Source organism: Xyrauchen texanus, chromosome 48, assembly GCF_025860055.1.
Source record: "Xyrauchen texanus isolate HMW12.3.18 chromosome 48, RBS_HiC_50CHRs, whole genome shotgun sequence".
Taxonomy (NCBI): Eukaryota; Metazoa; Chordata; class Actinopteri; order Cypriniformes; family Catostomidae; genus Xyrauchen; species Xyrauchen texanus.
Window position 1 is genome coordinate 4,337,583 of NC_068323.1, and position 18,950 is coordinate 4,356,532.

The 18,950-nt window shown below is 43.6% G+C and overlaps 1 protein-coding gene and 1 long non-coding RNA gene across 2 annotated transcripts in view; one reads left to right on the forward strand and one right to left on the reverse strand.

The window, feature by feature from the left end:
- Positions 1-286: 286 nt before the first annotated feature.
- The window catches only part of LOC127639470 (uncharacterized), a 376,863-nt gene continuing 358,199 nt past the window's right edge, over positions 287-18,950 (reverse strand). The window contains exons 11-13 of the mRNA XM_052121522.1: positions 2,594-2,713; positions 2,422-2,447; positions 287-1,798 (exon numbers count right to left, since the gene is read on the reverse strand). Of these exons, the coding sequence (XP_051977482.1) occupies positions 1,592-1,798; positions 2,422-2,447; positions 2,594-2,713 (353 nt within the window). The 3' untranslated portion in view covers positions 287-1,591. The remainder of the gene's footprint in view (positions 1,799-2,421; positions 2,448-2,593; positions 2,714-18,950) is intronic.
- On the forward strand, positions 11,832-12,457 carry LOC127639416 (uncharacterized). The gene is made up of 3 exons (XR_007969967.1): positions 11,832-11,916; positions 12,076-12,205; positions 12,294-12,457. It is a non-coding gene; the product is annotated as an uncharacterized LOC127639416 (long non-coding RNA).

Here is an 18,950-nt window from a genome sequence, read left to right on the forward strand (position 1 = left end):
ATAATCACATGGATGATTGTTGGTGCCACATCAACACTATTCTGAGATGCGGGTTGGCACTGTTTTGATGGCATGAGGGAGACCAACAACTGATCTATACAGTATATATAGAACTGGATCACTGATGCAACATTAAACTGCCAGCAGGAGTTGAAGCCACCGGAAGAGTTCGAGCGGCCATCTTTGTATGCCCAAACTCTCAAAGAGCGTCAATGACTAACAGGAGAAAACGCCCGTTTCACCGTCTCCAACCTCGCGGATACGACAGTTGCATTTCACCCTCTATTGACAATCATGTTTAATTTGCATGTTATGGATAATATTCGTTATGAGACAGAAGATATTCTAGGATCATTATATCAGAGCTTTCACCTGTTCAGTATATCAGTGCAGCACAGAGATCACCAAAGGAAGCAGGAAAACTGTCCAGAAGTTCTAATGGAAGTAGAAAAAGCTGTGATATTTACTTGTTTAGGGTGACAGCATGTCCTTAAAGTGACTTTTAAAAAGTCAGACTGTGCCCGGGATTTGCTTGTTTTCATATTGAAGCACTAACTGTAGTCACACATGAACACATCATAAATGACATGTCCGGTTCCCATTTAAACCAGCTTTGCGTGTGATAGAGAGAGAGAGAGCGAGAGAGAGAGAGAGAGAGAGCATGATCTTTTTCAAGTGGCTGCGAGAAAATAATCACTTTTTCCATGAAAACATAAAATAAGCAACTTTGAACAAACATTTCAATGTTCACAATAAATAAGTCTGAAAATGTCTGTTTGTATCTTACCTCAGTTTCATTGAACTTGTTTACATCCAGCTGATCTGTTTGCTGATGAAGTTTGTTAGTTGATATAGATATTAATAACTCACACGGGCTTTCAAGAAACATGTGGGATGTCTGCTTTGTAGGGATGTAATATCATATATAAACAGATATAAAATCAGTGATTGAATGAGTAATGTTTACTCAGCTCAATAGGAACATTGGAATATTTGGGCATGGCAATATGGCGGCACAGTGGCTTCACTGGTATGATGTGATGAGCAGTCCAGTTCTATATATATCAGTGGGACCAACACAATATTAGGCAGGTGGTTTTAATGTTGTGACTGATATGTATGATGATGTATGAGGTGTATGATCTGATGAAACACATTCATCACTGTTCAGAAAGTTTCCAGTATTCTGAATTCATCAACTCAAGACTAGAGAAAGTGTGTTTGTACTTTTTGTTTCATGTCAGTAAAACTGAATAATTTGGTTATTAAGCACCAAGTCTTTCCAAAAGCAGCAAAATTAAACTGTTGAACTGCTTTAAATGAACAAAACGGCACAATCATATACGGTCCCCACCGACAAACACAGTGCAGAAGAGAATATTTGGAGATTCATATAAAATCCAGAGTAGAAAGACTTCTTCACAAGTTTAAGACACGAGTATGATGAGTTTATGATCAAGTGATCTCAGTGTTGGCTCATATGGAAGATAAATACAACTGCAGCTGCTGATCTCGAGTCAGATTTCCCTTTCTCAATAGTAAGTGAGGTTTGGATTTGAGGTGGGGAAACTGATCCTCGATCAGAGCAGCGTTATACCGGAACAGAAGCAGGAATTGCAGCAGCAGCACAAACTGTTGTCGAGTCATTCAGTTGCTTCCTCTCTCTCTTCCTCTCTTCCTCTCTCTCTTCCTCTCTCTCTTCCTCTCTCTCTTCCTCTCTCTCTTCTTCTCTCTCTTCCTGTTCTCTCTCCTGTCCTTCATCATTCATCACATGAGTCTCGTTCTCTCTTTCATCCTCCTGTAAGAAAACACAGATTCACAGAAGATCAAAGAAATGAACAGGATTTGTGATTCAGAAGGGCAGAAAACAGCTCAAACTTACACAACACACATTTACTGTTGAAGTGAATAAAGTCTTTTTGAAATGTTTCATTTGACTGAGAAAGTAACAGTTGCACTTTATTTTACAGTATGTGTACTTTCAGTGTACTTACACAAACAAAAAAATATAGAATTATTGATTTACATGAATAATATTTGTAATTTTTAATATTAAAAATGAAATTTATCCAGTAAAAATATAATTCTCGTTCTAGTTTCACTTGTAGAATTTCACAGTTATCTTTCATTCACTCCTGATTAAAACATATTAAATTAATATGATTAAAAGATATCGAATTAATTCACTAGTTGGAATTTCAATTCTCATTTTTGATGTGTGTAATTTGGTTTTCACTTGTGGAAATGATCATTTCAGATATCTGTAATGTGATTGTGATTAATAAGAAAACCTGCAAAGAAACAAAATCAATATCTATAAAATAAATAATCTCTGAGACGCTTCAGATGAAATCAAACTGATCTGAATCTGTTGTAAATTCAGAGACAGAAAGATGTAATGCACATACTGAAGTATCTTACCTGAACATTGGGCTGCATCTCCATATCTGTTGAATAAAAACTCAATTAAACACATTTTCTATGTAAATATGTTTTGAGTATGAAAATAAAAATGTTCACATACTTAAAGACTCTTTTTTTCCCATTTAATCTCAAATTTTCGTCTTTTATATCAGCTGTATGTAATACTTGCCATTTTGTCCTCTTAGTCTTGAGCTTTTACAGCGATAGTAAATCACACCAGCAGTTACAGCGACAACCAGAACAACACCAACACATATTCCTGCTACAGCACCAGAAGACAGACCTGGATCTGGAGTTTGTCGTAATGATGAAGAGAGACAGTCATTAGTGTCACTGAATGTGATCTGATCTATGATTCATCAGCTCTTTATAACAATTGAAGATCTGCTACTGCAATGCATCTCTATTGACAACCGAACTTGTTCAATAAATGGATATATTTGGGGGTCACGAGTACGCCATGCAAGAAGCGGACGTCGCGGCGACAAGCTCTACGCACTTTGCTAAATTTGTTTATTATTTTCATGTTATAATCTGGTGAATTTTTATACAACCAGTTACACATTTGCTCTTTGAGGTAAAGCGTGGCAAAGAAGTCAAATTCCTCGGGCTCTGGAGCAATTAAAAGACGCTTACATATTCAGGATGAAAACCCAGACAGGCCTACAGGCGGGGACTTCGATTTGGATGGCGCGGCGTGAGAGGAGATCCAGCGTCAACTGTCCAACATGTCGGTGATTCTGGCGAAGGTTCTTGCTGACTTGGAGGATCTCGCTGTAATACGTCGATTGATTACTGACCATGGACACAAAATTCTCTGAGTTAGTTACAAGAGTGGCAGATGTTGAGAAAGTAATCGATTATCTGGAGTCATCGGAGAGGGTATTATCCGCTAATCCGCCCATGACCAAAGTTGATTTGGAACATGATCTTGAGAATCGAAGCGCATGAGCGTAACGATCAAATTGTTCTAATTCCTGAGCATGAGGAGGGCAGAAATATGGTGAAATTCCTTGAAGAGCTTTTCCGAGTCTGCTTCGACATAACAGGCCATAAGCTGGAAATCGAGCGAGCTCACAGAGTTCTGGCTCGGAGATCTGCTGAGGAAGAAAGGCCCCTATCAATCCTGGCCAAATTTCTGAGATCATCCGATAAAGATCTTGTGTTGCGCCAGGTGAGGAGTAAAGGAAAGCTTTGGACACTACTGGATGACCACAAAATATCTACATGCTCACACTAAGGATGTCTTTTATAAAGTTGACTGAGTAAGAGATGGTATATACTTTCATGAGGAGTCAATTGACTTGACCATCGGGAAGCGGGATGCCTGTTTTGTTTCTTTTGTGTTGGTTCCTCCTATCGGCTGGAGCTTGTTCTGTTGAATAACACTGCCTCAAATCAGATGTGGATTAATCTGTTTGTTCTTCGTGCTTATGCCTCCTGCTGGCTGGAGTTTGTTTTGTTGAGTATTTTTATGGGACATTGGAATGATTACATCATCTGCTGAACTCATAACAGCTGGCTCACTGATAATTTGTTTTATGTTTGAGGAAACTGAACTGTTTTATATCGGCTGGAATTTGTTTTGTGTACTTTTGAGACATTTCAGTGAATTATGGCAAATCCGATGGGGCTCGTGGGCGTTCATGGACCTTTGGGATTGACGCCAGTTGGCGCTGTCATGCAGGGTAATGCACTTCTTCTTTTTACTGTTTGTTTTGTCCAGGGGAAGTTCGGGTTTGATCGTTTCACTAATGAGGAACGTGGTCTGTATAATCTTGTTTTGACACACACAATTAATTTTTTCTATTATATTAAAATGTCAAATGTTAATAGGAGTGGATTGTCTTTCTCCACGTGGAGCGTGAATGGGTTGGGACACCCTATACAAAGAAGGAAGTTTATTACTTTTCTTAAATGTAAGAAATATGATATTGATTTTCTTCAAGCAACGCACCTTTCCCATGAGGAAGCTGGAAAATTTGGGAAGATATCGGTGGACATATTTTCTTTAGTGCTGGCTCAAGTAAGAGTAAGGGAGTCATTATATTGGTAAATAAACATCTACAATTAAAATGTCTCAAACAGATTAAAGATAAATTAGGGAGAGTAATTATTGTTTTAGCTGAAATTCAGGGGCAAAGGTTGATGTTGGCTAATATTTACGCACCTAACACTGATGATCAGGAATTTTTATAGATCAGGAAGGGATGTTACAAGCAGCTGGTACCCCTCATGATATAATATTGAGAGGATATTTTAATCTATTGATGGATTCAGTCCTTGATCATAGTAAAGCAAAAGTGTGCAAGCCCCATAGAGCAACATTGACGGTTCACAGAATGTATAACATCTTGGTCTTACAGATATTTGCAGACTTTTTAACTCATCTGGTAGGGACTATACATTTTTTTCATCAGTCCATAAGATTTATTCTTGAATAGATTTAGTTTTATATCCAAATCCCTCATTTCATCTGCTGTTGATTGCTCAATTGGAAACATCTTAGTCTCAGATCATTCCCTGGTGAGTTTAAAGGTGTTTCCATATGGAGAAAAATAAATCATATGGTTGGTGCCTTAATGTGTCCCTTTTGCAAAATCCTGAATTCCAACAAATGTTAAAGACTGAAATCAAAGTTTATATGGAGACCAACTGGTCCTCAGTATCCTCTGTGGGCGTGGCTTGGGAGGTACTTAAGGCGGTTCTTAGGGGTCGGATCATACAGTTTCATCAAACAATCCAAACCACGAGAGCATGTGGAGTTGGAGGGAAATATTAAAAGTGCAGAGACAGAGCTGAAGCGCCGTTTGTCATCTGATGGCCTCGGAGAATTGACCCGTTTGATATACAGATATAATACTATTTTGTTGAGCAAGGTGGAGTTTTGGTTACTCAGGGCAAGACAGTCATACTTTGAGTCAGCGGACAAAGCAGGAAAACTTTTGGCTAGATATATAAAGTAGAGAGTCTTTTCTACCATTCCCTCAGTGAAATCTGCTGGTGGTGAAATGTTTTCCTCGGCTATTGATATTAATAATGCTTTTACAGAATTCTACTTTGATCTCTACAGTTCCACGTCTTCGCCTTATCTACAGGCAAGGCTCCGGGGCCTGACGGCTTTGCCGCTGAGTTTTTCAATCGAGAAGGAGGGAAAAACCAGCTCCACTTTGCTCTAACTTTATATGGAATCATTAAAGAACGGAAAGCTTCCGCCAACCATGACACAAGCCCAGGTCAGTCTTATTCTTAAAAAGTACAAAGATCCAAGAGAGTATAAAAGTTACCATCCAATTTCCCTGATCCAATTAGATTTTGGCTAATCGATTAAGTAAATTTATGACATCACTTCAGGTGGGGTTTATTTGAGGCCGTAGCTCTTCTGATTACATTAGGCGTCTCATCAATACCATGTGGTCAGTAGCCACAGATATAGACACTTTATAGAAGGCTGGGCAACACAGGATTATTTAATAAAAAATGGGGTAGGTATTTGGATTTTGTGGAGGGCTCTCGTGGGGAGACTGTGGAGGGAAATGGGCAATATTGAATGTGTGTTTTTTCTTAAAACTGTCTGTTGATTTATTGCATATTTTGTGTGTCATTATTGGTTTGATGTCAGGCCACTGGAGTGTGTGTGTGTGTGTGTTTGTGTTGGGTGGGGGGGTGGTGGGAGCGTTCGGAGGGAAGGGTTTAGGTTTATTTTATGTGATTCCGTGTTTCTTGTTATGTTTCTTGTTATATACATTGGAATCAATAAAGATTGTTAATTACAAAAAAGTTGGAAACAAATGAATATATTTAAATCAATAAAAAGTACAAATTGCTCTGATGAAAGAATTACTGAGTTCATTTAAAAAGGCGTCATGGTAAAATGTATTAAATGATGAAATCGTCCTCACGCTGACATTAACACTGAAGCTCTTTACGCTGGCGCTGCTGCTGATACTGCTGCTGATCTCTAGTTGATAAAGTCCAGAGTCTGTAGTTCTGCTGTTTGTGATAGTGAGATCTCCAGTCTGATGGTCAATCTTCAGTCTGTCTCTGAATCTCTCAGCACCTTCATCACACGTCACATCTGTACAGCTCTTACTGGGATCTTCCTTCATTTCAGCTATCATGAGTGTCATTGAAATACCACGTCATCACAACATCTCCCTGTTTTACAGTATCATCAGTGTGTAGAGTGACAGAATCTCCTTCAATCACCGACTTTATCTTCATTTCAGCAGCAGACACTCCTGAAACACACATGAACAGTTTCTTCTTTTGGGTGAATAAACCTCCACCATAGTAGAGGACAGAACTGAGGAAATAACAATTGTGCACCTAAATTACTGAACCACACATATGCAACAGCTGGTCTGATTTGATCGTAAGTATCTAAGTACATCACATGATACAAGTAAGATTAAAGGAGAAGTCTGAGCCCCTGAGTAGGAAGCTTGTTGAAGCTCAACTCTGGAAAGGTATTTATAATGGTCATGAAAAGGAAAATCAAAATGTCTTTTTATTTTTTACATATTTCTATGGTATACTGGAAAACAATGATAAGCATTTCATAAGTTTTAAAGGCTTTTATTGGCAAAACCATTCAATCTATGCAAAGAGTCAACATTTCCTGTGTTGACCCTTGTTCTTCATCACCTCTGCAATTTGCTCTGACATGGTGCTCCATCATGCTGGAAAATGCACAGATCATCACCAAATTGCTCCTGGATCAATGGGAGAAGTTGCTCTTGTAGGACATTTTGATACCATTCTTTATTCATGGCAGTGTTTTTGGGCATAATTGAGAGCCCACTCCCTTGGATGAAAAGCAACCCCACACATGGATAGTCTCAGGATGCTTCACTGTTGGTATGACACAGGACTCATAGTAGCTTCACCTTTTCTTCTCTGGACTATCGATTTCCCAGATGTCGCAAACAGTCGGAAGGGGCTTCATTATAGAAAATAACTTTATACCAGTCTTATGCTGTCCAATCCTTTTACTTCCTGCAGAATTTCAGTCTGTCCTTGATGTTTTTCTTGGACACAAGTGCTTTGCTGCCCTTCTTGACACCAGGCCATTGTCCAAAAGTCTTCGCCTCGCTGTGCGTGCAGATGCACTCACACCAACCTGTTGGACAACACAGCGACAGTAGCGTATATAAACCGCCAATTCTCGTCTCATTTCACAACTCACCCATCATCTCCTCCTCTGGAGTCAGGTCTCAGGTCGCTGCAGGCCAATCACACACCAGGCAACCTCAATGCTGCAGCGGATGCGCTTTTGTGGCAGGTGACGCTCAGGGGAGAGTGGGGACTCCAGATTGTCCAGCTGATTTTGAGTTGATTCGGCAAATCACAGGTAGACCTGTTCGCTTCCCGGGAATCCTCCCACTGCCCACTCTGGTATTCCCTGGCGGGAGCCCCTTCGGGACAGGCGTGCTGGCACACAGCTGGACCCTGGGGCCCCCAGTGAACCTGTCACGATTCCCTTGTTGTCTGCCCTGGCTTTCACTTGTCTCTGTCCAAAACTACACTTCCCATGATCCTCGGCCCTCATCACTGCCAGCCCTGTGTCATTGTGCTCACCTGATTGTAGTTTGTCATCATCATGTCTCTAGTGTATATAAACCCTGTTTGTTCTCCATTCCCTTGTCTATCGTTGATGTTTGTGGGCGCCTGTTTCCTTGGTCTTTATGTGTTTATCCTTCTTGTATGTTTTCCGTGTTTTTGGTTTATTTCCCCATCGCGGGTATTTCCTTTGTTTTGGTTTTGTCTATTTAAGTTTTTTCCGTATCAGTAAAAGTAACACTAGATCCTGTCTCCACGTCTGCCTTCATCTGCAAGCGTAACAGAGCGATAGACCGCAAATGGATCTAGCGATTGCAGCGTACAAACTTCCTGCTGCTCAGCCTGAAGCAAGAGGACCGTCCATTGGAAGACCACATCTGCGACTTCATCAAACTGCCAAATATCTCGGACTTCCGGACTCATCCCTGGTGGTATTCTTCAGGTGCAATTTACATGTTTAAGCTCAAGGGCGGTTGCCACCGGCGACGCGGCTGGGCGCTACAGGACTACATAGAGGCTACTTTATTGGTCTGTGGTTCACCGTTCACCGTGGGCATAAGCTGAGGAGGATCCTACCTCTCCTCCCTCAGTGGTGACTCTCCAGTCGCCAATGGCGCCAGCCCCATCTGTCAGCGAGCTCACCCCCACGCCAGTCTCTTCCCTTGAGCCAGTCGCGGTCAACCTCTTCACGCCAGCCCGGTCTGCGAGCCAGAGCCCACGCCGGCCCGGTCTGCGAGCCAGAGCCCACGCCGGCCCGGTCTGCGAGCCAGAGCCCACGCCAACCACGCACAGCGTTCCAGCGTTGCCAGTCTCACCCGCCCGGAGGAAGAGGAGAAGGGAAAATCCTCAGCTATCCGACCTTCACCTCCAGCAGCTCCGTCCCCAGAACCCCCCGCGGCTCGGACCTCAGTGTCCAGCGGCCCCAAGCTCCCACATACCACGGCTAACCAGCCAGAGCCTGAAGCCTCAAACGTCAATGAGCCAGTGCCAGAAGCCTCAAACGTCAGTGAGTCAGCGCATGTAGCCTCGATCCCCCCTGAGCCAGCGCCTGTAGCCTCGACCGTTCCTGAGCAAGCGCCTGTAGCCTCGACCGTCCCAGAACCAGTAGCCTTGACCGTCCAAGAGCCAGCGCCAGTAGCCTTGACCGTCCAAGAGCCAGCGCCAGTAGCCAGGATGGATCAAGAGCCAGCGCCCCTCGAGCCTTCCAGGGCTCCGCCTCTCAAGTCTCTCGAGTCTTCCAGGGCTCCTCCTCCCGAGCCTTCCAGGGCTCCGCCTCTCAAGTCTCTCGAGCCTCCCAGGGCTCCTATCGAGACCTCCCAGGGCTCCGCCTCTCAAGTCTTCCAGGGCTCCTCCTCCCGAGCCTCCCAGGGCTCCGCCTCTCAAGTCTCTCGAGCCTCCCAGGGCTCCTCCTCTTGAGCCCCCGAGGCCTTCTAGGGCTCCGCCTCCCGAGCTTCCCAGGGCTCCGCCTCTCACGTCTCTCGAGCCTCCCAGGGCTCCTCCTCTCGAGCCTCCCGAGCCTTCTAGGGCTCCGCCTCCCGAGCCTCCTAGGGCTCCGCCTCTCAAGTCTCTCGAGCCTCCCAGGGCTACTCTCGGCCTCCCAGGGCTCCTCTCGAGCCTCCCAGGGCTCCGCTTCTCGAGCCTCCCAGGGCTCCTCTCGGGCCTCCCAGGGCTCCGCCTCTCAAGTCTTCCAGGGCTCCTCCTCCCGAGCCTCCCAGGGCTCCGCCTCTCAAGTCTCTCGAGCCTCCCAGGGCTCCTCCTCTCGAGCCCCCGAGCCTTCTAGGGCTCCGCCTCCCGAGCTTCCCAGGGCTCCGCCTCTCACGTCTCTCGAGCCTCCCAGGGCTCCTCCTCTCGAGCCTCCCGAGCCTTCTAGGGTTCCGCCTCCCGAGCCTCCTAGGGCTCCGCCTCTCAAGTCTCTCGAGCCTTCCAGGGCTCCGCCTCTTGAGCCTCCCAGGGCTCCGCCTCTCGAGCCACCCAGGGCTCCGCCTCTCCGAGCCACCCAGGGCTCCGCCTCCCGAGCCTCCCGAGCCTCTTTCGGCTCCGCCTCCCGAGTCTCCTGGGCCTCCGCCTCCCGAGCCTCCTACGGCTCCGCCTCCCGATTCTCCTAGGGCTCCGCCTCCCGAGCATCCTGAGCCTCCTATGGCTCCGCCTCCCGAGCCTCCTACGGCTCCGCCCCCCGAGCCTCCTATGGCTCCGCCTACCACGGCTCCGCCTCCGGAGTCTCCCGAGCCTCTCCCGGTTCCGCCTCCGAAGCCTCCCTCGGCTCCACCCCCTGAGCCTCCCACAGCTCCACCAACCACGGCTCCACCTCCGCAGCCTCCTTCAGCTCCGCCTCCGAAGCCTCCCTCTGCTCTGCTTCCTGAGCCTCCCACGGCTCCGCCCCCTGTGCCTTCCACGGCTCCGCCTACCACGGCTACGCCTCCGAGTCTCAGAAGTCCTCCTTGGTTCCGCCAGCTCCCCAGTGGCCACTCCACCTCCTAGGCCAACTAAACCTGCCCCCACCCGGTGGATGCCCCCCAGACCACCTGTTCCTGGCCCCGTCTCATACCCCCAGAGACTGTCTGTCTGCCCTCTCGGCCTCCCTGGTCTGCTTGCCCGCCCCTTGTGCCCCCATGGACTGCCTAATTGCCCCTGGTGCCCCGTGAACTGCCTAATTGCCCCTTGTGCCCCGTGGACTGCCTAATTGCCCCTTGTGCCCCCATGGACTGCCTGTCTGCTCTCTGTGCCCCCGTGGACTGCCTGTCTTGTGCCCCTTTGGTCTGCCCATTTTCCCCTTGTGCTCCCTTGGTCTGTCTGTTTGCCCCTTGTGCTCCCTTCATCTGTCTGTTTGCCCCTTGTCCCCTCTTTGGCCTGCTCCCCGCCCCCTCACTCCTTGGGCGATTTATGTTTTTTTTTGAGGATTTCCTTTTGGTTTTGTTTTTGAGGAGCGTCTGGAAGACGCCTCCTTTGAGGGTTATGTCACGATTCCCTTGTTGTCTGCCCTGGCTTTCACTTGTCTCTGTCCAAAACTACACTTCCCATGATCCCGGCCCTCATCACTGCCAGCCCTGTGTCATTGTGCTCACCTGATTGTAGTTTGTCATCATCATGTCTCCAGTGTATATAAACCCTGTTTGTTCTCCATTCCCTTGTCTATCGTTGATGTTTGTGGGCGCCTGTTTCCTTGGTCTTTATATGTTTATCCTTCTTGTTAACTCCGTGTTTTTGGTTTATTTCCCCATCAGCGAGTTATTTCCTTTGTTTTGGTTTTATCTATTTAAGCTTTTTCCGTATCAATAAAGTAACACTGCGTTTAGATCCTGTCTCCACGTCTGCCTTCATCTGCAAGCGTAACAGAACCTACTTGCACAGACCATGTGGAAGGTCAGGGAGGATGAGGAACAAGTCACCCTCGTGGTGCCGTACTGGCCAATCCAGACTTGATTCTCGGACCTCATGCTTCTCGCAACCGCACCTCCCTGGCAATTCCCATGAGGAGGACCTTCTTTATCAGGGACAAGGCACCATCTGGCACCCACGCCCAGACCTCTGGAATCTCCACGTCTGGTTCTTAGTAAGAAGACTGAAAAACATCTGAACAGTGATCCATAAAGTTGCATTCATTTTAATGCTATTAAGTTGATATTGCATTTTTCAATAAATTGTTAGATTTCACTGAATTGGTATTAACATTTTTAGGCCACTCTAAAATATGGGAGCTACACCATGATGTACCTGCAGAGTAACATATTAACCATACTGGACATTCAGCTAGTGCAGTTGACTTTGACCCCTAACATTACACAATCACACAGTGCAAGCACATGGTTATGTATTAAGAGAATTGGTGCTTCTCAATAAGCTCCCAAATTTAGTAGTCCAGGCACTGATCAGGTAATCAAATGCAAATTGCTAAATACTGATTCACAAGCAGGGGAGCTGATTGAGACACAGGTAATGTTAATCAATGTCCTGATGGTGTTTAAAATATCATTAATTCTACATTGGACAATATTAATTGTGGAGGCACTTGAAATAATAATCAAATATAATCTAAAACCTCATTGCGGTTTTTTCCTGCCTGATTTATTTATTGTGCATATTTTTAACTAGTGCAATGAGGTTATTGGCAGCTACCATATGGAGGAGGAGGGTCTAAAAAAAGCCTGGCCGGCACCCTCAGACTCCTCAGAGAATGAGCGCAAAATCACACAGTTCAACGATGTCTGGCATCTGGAGAAAGGTAATAACCTAGTCTTAACAATATGAACCTATGACAATTTGTTTTATGTATGTCTGCTTTTAATTCATTACACTGAAATTGTCCCTAGATTTAGGTTTGTCCAAGAAGTTGGATAAAATTGGACTGTCTGTCAGCATAAAGAACCACGTTTACTGCCACATCATCTAAATCCAGCACAGAGAAAGTAGCAATATATAATATACAATTATTGTTCATATTATTCTTCATCACACCTTCTGAACTTTGAACTAAACCCCCAAATGAAGAAGAAATAAAAGAGTCAATATAATGAGAAACTGTGTTACTGGATTAGAGAAAGAGATTATATTTATATGTGAATTAATATACAGGTAAAGTGAAGATTATTTAATCAAATTTGCTTTTAAACACTCATTAAATGACTCACCAGGTTGAGCGGTGACAGTGAACATCTTTTCATCTCTGATGGCATTGATGATCCATAGTAGATAAACTCCAGAGTCTGTAATTCTGATGTTCATGATGGTGAGAGATCCAGTCTGATTGTTCAACTTCAGTCTGTCTCTGAATCTCTCATTATAACCACCTGGACACGTCACATCTGTACAGAACTCACTGAGATCTCTGTTGATTTGAGCTATGATACTGACATTAAAATACCATTGAATTAAATTGGTTCTGTTATTCTGTATTCTAGTAACAGCAGTGCGTAATGTAGGAGAATAGCCCTCCATCACTGACACAGACGTCTTCATTTCATCAACACCAAACACACCTGGAGACACAAATGAACAGTCACTCTTCAAGATGCACAACAGGAAAACACTGTGAAAATGATTCTTTTACAGGTCATATTGTCAAGATGACACAAACACAACAAGAACATTCAATCATGACACAAACATATTTCTCAAGTATGTCTTGTACACATCCATACACACAACACAATCCACAACACATTCACACTGTATATCCCTCCTCATGCACACAACACAATCCACATCACATTCACACTGTATATCCCTCCTCATGTACACAACACAATCCACATCATATTCACACTGTATATCCCTCCTCATGTACACAACACAATCCACATCACATTCACACTGTATATCCCTCCTCATGCACGCAACACAATCCACATCATATTCACACTGTATATCCCTCCTCATGCACGCAACACAATCCACATCATATTCACACTGTATATCCCTCCTCATGCACGCAACACAATCCACATCATATTCACACTGTATATCCCTCCTCATGCACGCAACACAATCCACATCACATTCACACTGTATATCCCTCCTCATGCACACAACACAATCCACATCACATTCACACTGTATATCCCTCCTCATGTACGCAACACAATCCACATCACATTCACACTGTATATCCCTCCTCATGCACACAACACAATCCACATCACATTCACACTGTATATCCCCTCCTCATACACGCAACACAATCCACATCACATTCACACTGTATATCCATCCTCATGTACGCAACACAATCCACATCACATTCACACTGTATATCCCTCCTCATGCACACAACACAATCCACATCACATTCACACTGTATATCCCCTCCTCATACACGCAACACAATCCACATCACATTCACACTGTATGTCCCTCCTCATGCACGCAACACAATCCACATCACATTCACACTGTATATCCCCTCCTCATGCACACAACACAATCCACATCACATTCACACTGTATATCCCTCCTCATGCACACAACACAATCCACATCACATTCACACTGTATATCCCTCCTCATGCACACAACACAATCCACATCACATTCACACTGTATATCCCTCCACATGCACGCAACACAATCCACATCACATTCACACTGTATATCCCTCCTCATGCACGCAACACAATCCACATCACATTCACACACTGTATATCCCTCCTCATGCACGCAACACAATCCACATCACATTCACACACTGTATATCCCTCCTCATGCACACAACACAATCCACATCACATTCACACTGTATATCCCTCCTCATGCACACGACACAATCCACATCACATTCACACTGTATATCCCCTCCTCATGCACACGACACAATCCACATCACATTCACACTGTATATCCCTCCTCATGCACACAACACAATCCACATCACATTCACACTGTATATCCCTCCTCATGCACACAACACAATCCACATCACATTCACACTGTATATCCCCTCCTCATGCACACAACACAATCCACATCACATTCACACTGTATATCCCTCCTCATGCACACAACACAATCCACATCACATTCACACCGTATATCCATCCTCATGTACGCAACACAATCCACATCACATTCACACCGTATATCCCTCCTCATGCACGCAACACAATCCACATCACATTCACACACTGTATATCCCTCCTCATGCACGCAACACAATCCACATCACATTCACACTGTATATCCCTCCTCATGCACGCAACACAATCCACATCACATTCACACACTGTATATCCCTCCTCATGCACGCAACACAATCCACATCACATTCACACACTGTATATCCCTCCTCATGCACGCAACACAATCCACATCACATTCACACACTGTATATCCCTCCTCATGCACGCAACACAATCCACATCACATTCACACACTGTATATCCCTCCTCATGCACGCAACACAATCCACATCACATTCACACTGTATATCCCCTCCTCATGCACGCAACACAATCCACATCACATTCACACACTGTATATCCCTCCTCATGCACGCTAACACAATCCACATCACATTCACACTGTATATCCCTCCTCATGCACGCAACACAATCCACATCACATTCACACTGTATATCCCTCCTCATGCACGCAACACAATCCACATCACATTCACACTGTATATCCCTCCTCATGCACACAACACAATCCACATCACATTCACACTGTATATCCCTCCTCATGCACACAACACAATCCACATCACATTCACACTGTATATCCCTCCTCATGCACACAACACAATCCACATCACATTCACACTGTATATCCCTCCTCATGCACACAACACAATCCACATCACATTCACACTGTATATCCCTCCTCACGCACGCAACACAATCCACATCACATTCACACTGTATATCCCTCCTCACGCACGCAACACAATCCACATCACATTCACACTGTATATCCCTCCTCACGCACGCAACACAATCCACATCACATTCACACACTGTATATCCCTCCTCACGCACGCGACACAATCCACATCACATTCACACTGTATATCCCTCCTCACGCACACGACACAATCCACATCACATTCACACTGTATATCCCTCCTCACGCACACGACACAATCCACATCACATTCACACTGTATATCCCTCCTCACGCACACCGACACAATCCACATCACATTCACACTGTATATCCCTCCTCACGCACACGACACAATCCACATCACATTCACACTGTATATCCCTCCTCACGCACACAACACAATCCACATCACATTCACACACTGTATATCCCTCCTCATGCACGCAACACAATCCACATCACATTCACACTGTATATCCCTCCTCATGCACGCAACACAATCCACATCACATTCACACTGTATATCCCTCCTCACGCACACAACACAATCCACATCACATTCACACTGTATATCCCTCCTCATGTACACAACACAATCCACATCACAATCACACTGTATATCCATCCTCATGTACACAACACAATCCACATCATATGGGGCAATATACAAAACCATTAGGGCTCATTCTATTCATTGTTGCTATCTGGGTTTTGTTTTTCTGTGTATTAAACATCTGTGGGCAGTTAAATGTGCTGTCTGCTGAACATCATTACCCTAATTACTCTGTAATGAATTTCATTTTAACATGTTTTATCATAAAGGCAATTTTTTCCCCCTTTTTTATGATTTATATTATTTTTTTATATAGTTTTCAGACGGTCCCTTACACACCATAGGCCAAATTTCCAACTTATATCGATGTTAAATTAACGAGCTGGAACGATTTCACCTGATGACATCTGACCAGCTTAAATACGGGATACATCGCGTCACATTCATCTTTAAATACAGGACAATCATTTTACGGGACGGGCGGCAACCCTAAATCTCATTCATTCATATGGAAACACGGAACCGACAAACACATTCGGGATCATTATATGAAGCTGTGTCAGTTTGTGAATGTTTTATCATTAATATGAAGAATGTAACAATGTCTTACCATCATCGAGCACAAAACACACAGTGAGCAAATAAAAGAAGATCTTCATTTTCATCCGATGTTCTGGAGAAAAATGTAAATTGCCATCTGCGGCTTCGAGCTGTTTAGAAAATAATGTCTTCTATGTAAGAAATGCAACAAGACGAATACATACAACAGTAACTTTCACACTTGAAACAACAATTAAAGATAATAATAAATACATAAAACTGACAATGATATTCGTCATATTCACATGCTGATGAGAGTGAAACCAACGCCCCGTTCAGCTTGTGTCTATACTGCTGTCGCTCTTTAAACATTATTGGTCGACTGCAGAACTGCCCACAGCTTCAAAAAACTGATCTCAGATGAGCAAATGATTGCCAGTGAAACTAATATATAATTCAGATTTAACAGTGACTCATTTGTTTTGCCTCTATAATGAACATTCTGCAGGGGGGAGAGCTTTTATATAAACTACAGCTGTGCTTAATGCATTATATCATGAACAAGATGAACAATATAGTAAGACAATTTCTGGTACATTATCCAATTTAATCAGAAATCAGTTTACTTGCTGCTAAAAATGAGCATTCTGGATGGGGATCTGTTATAATCTGCATCAATACTCAATGCATTATATCAATACAAAGATCTTTTAATGTATCAAACTCATTCAGAACAATTTCTGATACATTTTTACAAGCATCATCGTTTTATTATATCCATGTAATCTGTTACAGAAACATGATATAGAACAGTGAAATCGATGACAACAACTCCTCCGTCTTTCCTGATCTCCATTATCTCACAGGAGACAGATGACGTGAATTTCACAATTGTCACAGTCCAAATCACTGAGATCACATTTTTCCCCATTCTGATGGTTAATGTGAACATTAACTGAAGCTCCTGACCCGTATCTGCATGATTTTATGCACTGCACTGCTGCCGCATGATTGGCCACATGATTGGCTGATTAGATAATCACATGGAATTTGTGTATTTCTTTAACTTCTGATCTCCTGGGATTTTCACACACAACAGTCTCTAGAATTGACTCGAATGGTGCCAGAAACAAAAAATATCCAGTGAGAGGCAGCTCTGCGGATGGAAATGCCTTTTTGATGAGAGTGGTCAACAGAAAATTTAGAAACCCAGTGAGCAAGCCAAAGGCGACTGTGGCAAGGAACACAAAACTCCATTAGATGTTGGTTAATAGAGAAAAACTGTAAGATTAATGACTAATGTCTTTGATGTTCATCCTGGATTAACTGCAGAAGTTCACATAGATGCAATTGTCTTTTGTTAGCTGATGAAGGTTTTAGTTGTCAATTAATTGATAGTCTATTTTAAGAGTGTAGTCCATCAACAGACCAAGCTAATGCAGGCTGAGATCAGTGAGGTTCAAACAGCCGGTAATTTCAGTGAGGTCTGTCAAAAGTGAAATCATCATTTATTCATCATCATTCAGCGACATGTAGCAGTGGAGTCCAACACGAAGCAGGAATGGAGCTGGATCCAGGTTCTGGTGACCTCAGGATAGGAGTCCCAAGGCTGAGACAGGGAAACAAATAGAATAGTAATAGCATAGATGCCATTCAATTTTTATGCAGAGTTATAGATCATGATCAATGTTTCTGGTTCTTGCAGCCCTAACTAAAGCAGCATAATCGTGTGTTGAGGGATAAATTAGGTGTATGCCTGGCTTAATAGATGAGTATTTAGTCTAGACTTAAACTGAGAATGTGTGTCTGAGTCCCGAACAGTGTCAGGGAGACTATTCCATAGTTTAGGAGCCAAATATGAAAAGGATCTTCCTCCTTTTGTGGATTTTAATATTCTAGGAACTATAAACAGGCCAGTGTTTTTTGCGATCGTAATGAACGTGATGGAATATAGCGTGTCAGAAGGTCACTTAAGAACTGCAGAGCTAGACCATTCAAAGCTTTGTATGTAGCTAACAGAATTTTCAAATTAACGATGATATAATGAGGCTAAAATTATATTTTAGCAGCTTGCTTTTAGAGGTTTTTGGTCTGATAATTAATCCCTCTGTTTTGTTGGAATTAAGGAGAAGGGCATTTCTGGCCATTCAATCTTTGATTTCACTGATACAATCTGCTAATTTTGAGAATTGTTTAGAAGAAATATAAAGTTGTGTATCGTCGGCATAGCAGTGGAAACTTATTCCATGATTCCTGATAATATCTCCCAAGGGAAACATATACAAGGAGAAAAGCAGAGGCCCTAAAACTGATCCCTGTGGCACTCCATATTTTACTTTTGTTTGATTTGGCAATTTCTCATTTACATAGACAAAGTGGTAGTGGTCTACTAAATAGGACCTAAACCATGCTAATGCAACTCCACAAATGGCAACAGATTCTCCAGCCTATTTGTGATCTATGGTGTTGAAGGCAGCACTAAGATCTAAAAGCACTAAAAGTGAAATGCAGCCACGGTTAGATGATAAGAGCAAGTCATTAGTAACTCTGATAAGTG